The sequence below is a fragment of the Gekko japonicus genome, unplaced genomic scaffold (genome assembly GCF_001447785.1).
Source record: "Gekko japonicus isolate JY-2015 unplaced genomic scaffold, Gekko_japonicus_V1.1 scaffold812, whole genome shotgun sequence".
Lineage (NCBI taxonomy): Eukaryota > Metazoa > Chordata > Lepidosauria > Squamata > Gekkonidae > Gekko > Gekko japonicus.
This window is the reverse complement of record NW_015176474.1, coordinates 345,554-357,465: the sequence shown is the minus strand read 5'-3', so window position 1 is coordinate 357,465 and position 11,912 is coordinate 345,554. Positions and strand designations below refer to the sequence as shown.

The window sequence follows — 11,912 nt, the reverse complement described above, 5'->3', positions numbered from 1 at the left end:
AAAGCCTCCCCGAGATTTATTTTTGGGATCGGACTAGGCACAATAGTAGCAGCCCTACATGATGAAACTGGAACTGCCTTGCAGTGCCCTCCTAAACACAGCTGTACCCTTCCAAGCTCACTGCTTTTCGGTGTACTTAAAAAGGTGTAACTCTTTACGATTTATAGAACAGTGCTAAATAAAGGCAGGGTGGGACAGTAGGAAAAGCAAAGGTGATGTTGGGAAGGAATGCAGAAAATGCTCTCTGCTTGGCTTGCAGCTTATCTCCGTGAGGACATTTTCCCCTCTATAAGAGCTTTGATATGTAATATGTCGAGTTGGGTGGAAAGCACTTGGGTGTTAAAAGGATTCCACAGCTCTGATTCATGTACCCCTTTGTCATTTTTAAAATTACACACTTCCCTCCAGGCTTCTTCTACATGATTCAACAGTGCAGACCTAAGAAAGGTTACACCCTTCTAAACCCATCAACCTCAATGAACCCGGAAGGGTGTCACTCTGCTTAAGAGGGCACCACAAGCCAGTTCTGTGTTTAAACAGGCTGCCATTTTGTCTAGTCTGGCCCTCCACACACAAGCCGCATTATAAGACATTCTGCTCCACGAAATAACACTTTGGATGAGGTGGGAAGACTGTACATCATCGCACACTGTGGCATTATGTTTACATTGCAGGTGTGTTATTCTGCTGCTTTAGGCAGATGCTAATAGGGCGGCAGACAATCTCCCATGCCCAGATCCAAGCACTGCTGGGGCTCTTTGCTCCAATGGGAGAAAAATGGGATGCAGGGTGCTGGATGTTCCAGGTGTGATGTCCCCGCCTCAGCCTCCAGACATTGTGGCAAGAGAGACTAGATAGCTAGACAGGCACACTGACCTTTCTTCCTGTGTTTACTCTTCTGCTACTGTCGCCTTTGAAACGTAGACTGTGTTCTCAGGGACAATTTCCTTCCTTCCATTTACTTTCTCAGATGAAGACAAACTCTCTCCCTGCACACAACAAGAGGGGCGGCATGCTGTGCTCTCTTGGAACCATGAGGCAGATTGCCCTCTCGCCATCTGCTTCCATCCTTTGGCTAGTAAGTTAGTACCCTATCCTGTTACTACTCTTTCCTATTCAAAAGTGTACTTCTCAAATAAAGAGAGAGGTATTTCTCTTCTAAACTTGCAACGTGGCTCTGTGTAGCTCTAAAAGCTGGGTGACCTGGTAAAGTAACGCTGTTGCGTTTGTTGTGTTATTTAAGCACTCTGCTAACTAGTGGTAACTGGACTAACCACACTGGCTAACTCCAATACAGGAAGCAGTGTTGTGCGATGTCACTTCTGACTGAGTACCCGGAAGTGATGTCACGGCACCCTAGGAATTCCATAGAGATCTAGGGAATTCCTAGAGTGCCATGATGTCACTTCCAGGTACTCAAATGGAAATGACATTGCATTGTCACTCCCCAAGTCCCAGTAGTTATCAGCACTTGGCTGCTGACCCTGATCCTGCATGAGCTGCAAGTCACACTGCACTTATAATATCACTCTTCTCGGCCATTTAGTGGGCTGAACCTTACAGATATGTGTCAGAATCCACAGCCAACAACGTAGTACATGCTTTCATGAAAGGTAATACTTTATCGAAGAGCTATAGATGCATTAACATAGGCACTGTTAAGAATGACGGCTGCCCATGGGGCACAATAGGATAAAGGGAATTTGTATGCACACACACCCCCCCACAGCTTTGGCTGTTTAGCGCTGAAGCTGGGAACGAAATGGTTCCCAAGAAAACCAGACGTCAACATCACCACCTGCAATACTTAGAGATAAGCGTCGTAGCAGCAAAGAAGCACATAAGGAATGCAAAGGCATAAGGAATTAGAAGAGAACGAACCTCCCCACCCCCATGGCAGCATAGCTGACAATATGGGGGAAACATCCACCCAATTCCCAATGAACTTATTATACCTCCTTGAGAAATGCACATGCTGATCTGTTCAATACATTGAAATAAATGGAGAAACGTGTGGGCAGGAGACCTCTATAGCTCATTAGCAACTGATGAATATGAGAAATTGTCTCAAGCTTTCAAACCTCCACAGAGATAATACTGAATACCAAAATGGACCAACAGCTTGTGGAATGGTCACCTTTTCTACTAACTGGATCCTTCCCTTGTGAAATTGGCTTTCCCACTAAAAGTTTAACACTGCGGTAGAAACAGCTACAGCAGTTTTGTAACACTTTTTTTTGGTGAAGAGTACAACATCATCAAGCAACTGACCGAGAGAACGGGTTGCAGTTTGTACTTGGTTACACCCTGTCATTTGCTTCAGCCTCATCTGCTGAAAATAAACTTAGAAGTAAATGCTCTGAACACCACAGGCAATATTTCTATAATTAGCCCCAAATGTTTTGAAAATCACACATGAATTACAACATACAGATGGTTATTCTGGAGACAGAACACATGACTTATGGAACTGTTCCTTGTAGTTGATCAACCTGACTGGCTAAACCCTCATTCCTACCACAAACTGGCTGTTTTAGCCGTGGACCACATCCAAAGTGTCCTAGTCTTACTGAACTGCAAATTACTCCAGAAGGGTAACCATGTTAGGTCTGTTGCAGGTCCCATGGCACTTTGGAGACGAACAAAATTTGTTCCTGGATAAAATTTTATGAGGAAATGAGAATTCCCTCATGAAAACATGTGCTGGAAAAAACCATTAACCTGTTAAGTGCCACTGGAACTATTTTATTTTGCTTAGCAGAACTTTCCCTGAAAATGAGTGGTTTTGTTTTCCATTTAAAAAATAATAATGTGACCCTTATATCAATATAAGCATGCACACACAAAAATGTTAGATTTAGAAGGTTCCATAAACTCCAGTTTCATTTTTTTTCAAAAAAAAAAAGGTCTCCAACCACTTCTCTCGCAGAGATATGCCTTTTCTCTTATAGCTCCATGGGGAGGAGGATAGAGACTTACTTAAAAAAAAAACACGAAAGCCGGGAATTCAGAGAACCTCCAGTACAACCATATATTGATATTTTAGTACTACATTAAAAAAAATATTGCAAAAGCCCTGGTGTGCATGAGGGGAGGCACTTCCAGTGCCAGAAAAAAGTGACGCAGCTTGAAAGAGACGTAACACTTCACATAGGTTCATAAACACATGGATGGTGGAACTGCAGAGAGGTATGGGGTACGTGCATTGACCCTACTCAATACCAGCTGCAGCCCCCCTTGCCAGAAATGCTACCCTCGCCCCCCCCAGCAGCCCCGTGGTCCTTTCTCTTAATCCCTAAGCATGTGCTCATTTTGATCTTTTAAAAAATGCAGCCATGATACCAATATAAGCATGCACACAAAAAAATATAAGCATGCACACAAAAAAAGACGGGGCTTTGAAGCCATCAGTGACGACTCCTTTGAAAATCTTCATTATTTAAGGCGCACGCAGAAGAAAATAAATTTATTTATTTGATTTATACCCCGCCCTGCACAACTGTGAAAATGCAGAAGGAGGGCAGATGTGAGGAAGAAACATGCCCTAACCCAGAGGTGTCAAACTCATTTGTTATGAGGGCTGGATCTGACATAAATGTCACTTTGACGGACTGGGCCCAACAATACCAGGTATGAGATATATAAACTTTATGAAGGACACAGGCAAACACAATGAACAATATTATCTTTTAGTTAAAGTGCAAATATGCTTAAAACATTAACACTCTTACAGTATTTCTCTCCCTGATGCCCGGCCTCCCACTTTCACCACCCATCAATCATTAGTCCTGGGACAGTATCCAGGGACATAATGAACAGCCTCTGTCATCTGGCAATACAGGTAATGACCAGTTGCTTGTGGGCCGGATAAGAGCCCTGGATGGGCTGGTTCTGTATGTTTGACGCCCCTGCTTAAGAAGAAGAAGAGGAGGAGGAGGAGGAGATTGGCTTTATACCCTGCCCTTCACTACCCAAAGGAGTCTCAGAGCAGCTTACAAACTCCTTTCCCTTCCCCTCCCCACAACAGACACCCTGTGAGGTAGGTGGGGCTGAGAGAGCTCTGACAGAAACTGCTCTTTTTCAAGAACAGCTGTGCCAGAACTACGGCTGGCCCAAGGTCATCCAGCAGCTGCAAGTGGAGGAGTGTGGGAATCAAACCCGGCTCCCCCAGATTAGAGTCCGCGCACTTAACCACTACACCAAACTAGCTATTAACCTATTCCAATGCTTTTGGATCGACTACAACTGGGAACAAGCCCAGCATGCAGCAAAGCCCTCAGTCACTCAGTCAGAAATAGGGACAGCGACACCATTCAATAAACTCTATCTGAGGATACTGAAATCCAATGCATCCAGGCTACGGATACACAAAACACACATTTCTACAAACCTGGCGTGTGAGTGTGAGTGTGTGTGTGTGTGTGTAGGTGTCACCCAGCTTTTTAGGGAAATCCTAGGAGTAAAGAAAGGGACACTTGACTGCGCAACCCTCATGGCTCAGCCCTACCAGCCTTCTTCTTACCTTCCAAGGCATATTTATGATGTTCTTGAGAAGCTTCTCGACTTCATTAAGCCTGGCTTCTATGTCTTGAGACTCTTTAATTGTAATCAGTCCTAGAAATAAAGCAGAAAAGCCTGTGAGAACGTTCGGCTTCCAAAAATTTACAGTTTACATAGCTGTCAACATTATGTATTAGTATTTCATTTACACTGCATCCTAGATACCTGGGAGAGAAGCCAGTATATAAATATTTTGAATAATTTTAGATTACCATTTTAAATTAATTAAATTATAGATCATGGACAGTAGCATGTGAAGGACAATCCAGCATGTATTAACAGTTCAATCAACAAATAGGAATGTTTACTCTTTACAATGCTTCTATCCTGTCTTTCCATGCTACAGACCCACAAACATAAAAATGTCAATACAGGAAACCATGTCAAGCACATAAACAATTTCAGATAAAGCCAGCCAATAAAAGTGACAAGAGACCAAGAAAGTGAACCAGAAGCAACAGTGCAGATCTGGAAATGGTCTCGATCCCAAAAAGCCCTTGGATGTTTTAAGTTTCCAGCCTCTTACTAGCCCATCGCCACTTGCTTTGCAAGAAAGACATTAGGATGTTTCCTACATGGAGACTTTGACAAGCTTGTGTTTCAACTGGGCTTGTAAAGCAAATTTCCTTTCCAGAAGCCATAAATAAAGAAAAACTAACATTAGCCAGAGTGTTCATTGGCATTACAAATCCTCCTTCTTCACACAAAGGACCAGAGAGGACCACAGATTGCATATATATATGAAGATGCCTGTCATGGACTTCCCTGATAGACCTATGAAGCTTCAGGGATCTCCAAGGGAATGAAAGTCCCGCACTTGTGGTGAAAAGTGCCATCAAATTGCAGACAACATGTGGCAACCCCACGGGGGCAAGAGACATTCAGAGGTGGTTTGCCATTGCCTGCCTCTGCATCACGACCCCAGATTTCCTTGGTGGTCTCCCCTCCAAATACTAACTAGGGGCAATCCTACTTAATACCTCCTATCAGGACCATCTAAAATAACACGTTATGCTACCTTTCCAGCTCTCCAGAACTCTTCATCAGTCAGACTGGATGTTAAAACAAAATGCAGGGGGGGGGGGGCGCATGTCTCTCAGGCCATGATGCTGAGTGATCGGGGTCAACTACTTCTGGCCTTCTACAGGGCAAAGAGATGCTTTTAAACAATACTGAAAGACATATATTGGACTGACTTTAAGTTCTGATATATGATTTATTTTACAGTACTGCTCCCCCACCTCAGGGGTTAAGAGCAATGATTGGTTGGCCTTATTACCATTATGGAAAAATGCCTCTTATGCCTGTCGCCTGTTGCGAGATTTGGTGGCCAAGCCACCAAGTCTATCACCAGGAGTGCTTTTTTTCTGGGGGAATGTGCCAGAACAGAGTTCCAGAACATCTTCAACATAATTCTTTTTAAAAATGTTCATGAGTTTTCAGTGTTCAGACTGAAAACTTCATTTCCCTCTTGAGAGTTCCAGCACCTGTTTTTCCAAGGGAAAAAACAACCATATTACCCAGATACCTTTGCTGCAACACTTTCATCAATTGCGCCTTCTAAATTTTTAAATTACAATTTCAAATGGTAACTAGTCATTTATAAATGGGGATCCAGAGAATTTATGGGGCAGGGGACATCCCACCCCCTGGCCCCTGACCTCCCCTCCTGCTCTCTCCTCCCACCCCATTTGCCACTTTTCCTCCCCCGGCCAAGTCCCTGCTCCTTCTCTTCCCCTGGTTCCTCCTCTCTCTGTGCCCCGCTCTGCTGGTCTCACTCTTCCTTGAGTCCAGGGAAATTTATGACACAAGGCATTTGTTAGTGTGGCAGAGTGGTCAGAGGGTCAGACTAGGAAGGTAAAGGTTTCCCTTGCTTGAAGGCCAGTCGAATCTGACTCTAGGGGGCAGTGCTCATCTCTGTTTCCAAGCCAAAGAGCCAGCACTGTCCAAAGACGTTTCCGTGGTCATGTGGTTGGCATGACTAAACACCAAGGCGCATGGAATACTGTTACCTTCCCACCGAAGCGGTACCTATTTATCTTCTTGCTTTCGAACTGCTAGGTTGGCAGGAACTGGGGCCAGAGACGGGAGCTCACTCCATCACGCGGCACTTGGATCTCGAACTACCAAAGTACAGACCTTCCAGTCTGCGGTTCAGTGTCTTAACCTCTGAGCCACCATGGCCCCTGTGGCTAGGAACCCAGCTTAAATCCCCACTCTATCATGAAGGCTTGAACTGCCGCTCCTACACACTCAACCTAACCTGCCTCACCGGATTGTTGTGAGGATAAAAAGACAGAGAGGAGAACAATGTAAACCACACTGGCTCCCCACTGGGAGGGGGAAAGGTGGGGTTTAAATAAACAGAATAAATAGATTACATCTTCAAGGTGTCACAAGACTACTCTCATTTGCGCCACAATGTTTCTGGTACTTCTTTTTTATCATGACTTAATACATGACAATTGCTCTTAAACTTTAAAGCAAGCTAGGAATTTATTCCGTAGAATCAAAAAGGAAGTTTATAGAAAATCACACGCAAAGCCTCCCAGGTGGAAATGCAGATAAAAATTTCCACTCCAGGGTCATCCTACAAGTTATCCAGTAGAGGGTGCCAGAGCTCCATGCATCCCCCAAGAATCTCCCAGCAAAACATAAGCACCAGGCTCTCTCAAAGACGTGCATGATGAAAATATTACCCATTCTGCCAAAGGTTTTTTCCGCCTGGTTTCTTGTACATTATATGGCTCATTGTTTCCCACAATGGAGTATTTCTTTACTGCATGGATAAGAAGCAAGCCTATCAAATGGAAGTAAAAAACCTGGTAGAAGAAGTCTTACATCTCATGTGTAAGCACCCCCCCCCCCCCCATAGGACCATATACTCCGCATAGCAAGCTCTCCTTGTGTTCCCAGAATTACAAGCTCTTTGGGAAGAATGAATAACACTCAGTTTAAGCTTGTTGTATAACTACACCATTAGAGCTCCTTGCCTGAAAAGTATACAAGAAGAGAACAAATATGTTTCAAGAAGAAATGAACAACGGGTATGCAAAACATCTGGCCAATGTTACCAAAAGCTATTTAAATATTCATCATTGTCACTATTATATTATAGCCACCAGTAAAGTGGCAAATCATCAATACAACAAAACCAGGCTTCTACATATATTGGGGGGGGGATATAATTTCTTACATGAAAGAAAATGGTGACATTGCAAAGTAATGAAATCAATTTTAAAAAAAAACAAACCAAAATGCCAAACAGTCTGAATCGGACTGACTGAGCATGATCTAGGAAGCACGGAATATCAAGACAGCCAAGGATCAGTTAAATACAATTCATTTGGAAGTGAGAGCTTGGAAGGAGTAATACTGGTTTGATATGTACAGGTGCTCAGCTGCAAGCTGGCAAACATATACGCTCTAGAGCAATGTTCCCTCTAAGCTCTGGAGTCTTGTGAGCAAAAATTCTACTTTGTGAGCTACTGGCATTAAAGTTGTGAGCGTGCAGTTTGCCTACTGCATACATTAGTCTGCTCTGGAGCCCTCCTTCCTGAGCGAGGACAAAAATGTGTGAGCCGGAGGCTAAAAAACTGTGAGCTAGCTCACACTAACTCAGCTTAGAGGGAACACTGCTCTAGAGACTAACACCTTACCTTGAAAGTCAGTTTGGTGTAGTGGTTAAGTGCACGAACTCTAATCTGGGAGAACCGGGTTTGATTCCCCACACTTCCACTTGCACCTGCTGGATGACCTTGGGCAAGCCATAGTTCTGGCACAGCTGTTCTTGAAAAAGAGCAGTTTCTGCCAGAGCTCTCTCAGCCCCACCTACCTTTTAGGGTATCTGTTGTGGGGAGGGGGAGGGAAAGGAGTTTGTAAGCCACTCTGAGACTCCTTTGGGTAGTGAAGGGTGGGGTTCTCTTCTTCCATGCATCCTTCTTACATGAAAGACATTTCTGGAAAACCTTGCTATGCTGTCTTCTGTGGGCACTGAACTAAGATTAGAGCTATTACAGCTGGCATCTGAAAGGAGAGTTAACAGCTTTGGTTGTTTGTTTTACACTGGATACATCTTCCTATCCCATGTCTTCTAAGTCTTATGAATATATCATTGCAGAAGTGTAAAAACCATGTTGTAATACAGCAGGCTTAACTGAAGTTTACCATGTCCCCTCATTATTCTTTGATTACAAGAAATACTAGTTCGCACCACAAACCTTTCCCAAGCTCTCCCCAGGTACCGCCCACATTTTGTAGAGAAAGAGGTGCAAGAGCGCATTAGCATAACTTATTTGCATATGCCACACCCCCTGACATCACCGGAAGTGTGTCAGAAGGGAACACCCACCGCTCAGGCTCCACTGGACTGTTTTGGATTGCTAGCTATTGGGGGGGGGGGAACGTGCAGATCTGTCCTGGCAGAGGAGGGAGAGCTTGTACCTGAATAAAACTTGGTCTTAAAGGTGCCACTGGACTGTTTTGGATCGGGGGGGCTCTGCGACTTACCTGGCTGCTTCTTGCTCTGACTGAGGGCTGCTGGGAGCAGGGGGCGGGGCTTGTTGCATGTGCCCTCCCCGTGGGCTCTTTACTGCTGGAGCTCTGCTCCTGTGCGCTCCTGCAGGAAATTACCCCTGCTTTTAAGCTGATCTTATTCTTATTTATTTATTTATTTTATTTAAATTTATAACCCGCCCTCCCCTCTTTTTCTCACCATAGGACTCAAGGCAGCACACAGGAAACTGCAGGTCGTCCATCAGATACTAACCAGACCCACACCAGCAAGACTCCTATACCATGGAACCTCAGATCATACTGTGGGACCATAAGAGCTTCATAGGCATAAGGGCTAGAAACTTACAGCACCATCCTAAGGATAGTTCAACCCCTCCAAGCCCATTGACTTCAATGGACTTAGAAGGGAATGACTGTGTTTAGGATTACAGTATTACTTGGTTAAAGCAATGTTTCTCAGAATGCTTAATTCCATTTTTGTACAGTCATGTTTGCACAGAACCACATTATACCGATAGTGTCTACAGTTGATACAATGTGATTATAAATATACACACACACACACACACGCAAAATGTACATATGCAAAACACAGCAAGAATGTCAGGGAATGTAAAATGAAATTATGCCAGTCATCCTGCAATACAGAGAGTGGAAACAATACAGAACTATGTCGTATTCATTCTTGAGACCTGCAGTCAAGCATGCTTGTGCAGCAGCCTTGCTACCAGAGTGAGTTTATCTTTAATAACAGTTTTATCCTGCCCTTCGTCCAAGGAGCTGGAGGCAGGATACACGGTTCTTGCTTATCTTCTGTTTTATCCTCACAGCAACCCTGTGATATAGGCTAGGCTGAAAGACTGCGACAGGCAACAGGCCTGAGTAAATTTCATAGCAAGTGGCGATTTGAACCTGGCTCAGAGGTTAAGATGGCAGTTCGAGACCTCAGTGCTGTGTGACGGAGTGAACTCCCGTCTCTGGCCCCAGCTCCTGCCAACCTAGCAGTTCAAAAGCAAGAAATTGCAAGTAGATAAATAGGTAACACTTTGGTGGGAAGGTAAGACCGTTCTGTGCACTTTGGCTTTTAGTCATGACGGCCACATGACCACGGAAACATCTTCGGACAATGCTGGCTCTTTGGCCTGGAAATGGAAATGAGCACCACCCCCTAGAGCCGGATTTGACTGGCCTTTGAGCAAGGGACACCTTTACTTCCCTAGCTGTTATCAAGCATTTTAACTACACTGGCTCTTCTCATTTAGGAATAAAACCATGCAGCCGTAAGAAATATGCACTCATCTTTGCCACACTGAAATTCAAGCAAGTTTTGAATTGTCGTATGTTCCCCCCCCCAAAAAAAAAACTGACCTAACAAATTGTCTTGCATACATTAGAGAAACTGCATGCATGGAACAGCTGCTCCATGTGGACAGTACCCTCCATAAACACAGCATGCACGGGAAAACTAGCAGAATTACTGCTGTGTACTCTATGCACAGAAACCCACATGGAACCTGCTGTGCACACCTAACAGGAACCCCTCGCAGAGACTGGAAGAGGGCCTTCTACAAATCAATTTCCCATGCACAGATGCAAATGCAAATCCACATCAAAATACTTCTTTGGTAGCATCCATTCTCACCAGTATCAAAGAGCAGATATGGCACCGAGGGAAACCATCCAATCCAGTAAAGGTTATGGTCACGTGCTAGCTTACCATGAACATTTGTAACTCCAAATTTTCATTCATTCCAACTCTTGTCAGTGCCCAAACTTTTCTGATCTGGGGATCTAACTGGAACACTCATTGGCATAAAGGAATTTAGATACATTTACAATGTCAACTTCAGGAATTAACACTGAGTTATTAAATATCAAGGAAATGTATCTAGAATAAAGACATTCTACAGTGGATTCACCTCAGTGAAAATGTGTAGCATTTGATCAATATTTGAATATTTGTTTCCTCTCCAAATTTGGATCCACAAAGAGGTAAGGGATGATATTACTGCAATATCTGGTATTTCGTGCTCTTCAGAATTTTAGGGGTGCATTTGTACCCAAAATCCCAAAACAGCTGCAGTTCACTCCCACAGTAGCTTCAATACTAAAATACTTCAAATATGCACTGTGAACTCTGTTTATTCCTCATCAAAGTAGTGGTACAATCAGCACAGAAATGAACCATAGTTACTGCTATTTGGCATCAGGCAAGAAAGAATCATTCACCAGCTGCCCCCTTCCAGCATCAAATACTTCTGTGCTTTGAAAAAGTCACATAAGAACGGATCAGACAAAACTTGATTTTACCGGTTTCATTTCATTTTCAGGTGACATGGATTCAGATCATAATCCATGACAGATCTCAGTCCTGAAGTCATACAAGTAGCAAACAGGACAGTATTTGAGCCAGAAGACCTTAGGGCCACTTCAGCTGTTACTACATCACTGCCACGTCAACGCCTTCCGCTTAGGAAGTTTGTAACTAAAAGGGGGGGGGGGAATAGGCAGCAGAATTAAACCAATTATATCATGAAATACAGCAATAAATGGAAAGAGGTTGCATGTAGGCACATTACTCCAAAGCAGAATACAAACAAAAACCCCATATACAATCTCTCCTTATATATAATTGAATAGTGGGTGCCAAAGTTCTAATTCTAAAATGCACTCCCTTAGTGTATGGCTGATGGCACTGCTCCTCAGCATATATCGCCACCAATCAGAAGGCAAAGCCCGGGTCCCGCCCACACCACAACTGCTGCGACAACCTGGTCTTTTGCATATGGAAGCTGATTGGACTTCAGTCCATTCCACACCTCAAACCCCCCCCCCCG

At 43.9% G+C, this 11,912-nt stretch overlaps 1 protein-coding gene across 1 annotated transcript in view; it reads right to left on the bottom strand.

Moving 5' to 3' along the window:
• PXDC1 (PX domain containing 1) overlaps positions 1-11,912 on the bottom strand; it is a 45,041-nt gene that overhangs the window by 15,487 nt on the left and 17,642 nt on the right. Inside the window, exon 2 of the mRNA XM_015427173.1 lies at positions 4,523-4,614. Coding sequence (XP_015282659.1) covers positions 4,523-4,614 — 92 coding nt within the window. The remainder of the gene's footprint in view (positions 1-4,522; positions 4,615-11,912) is intronic.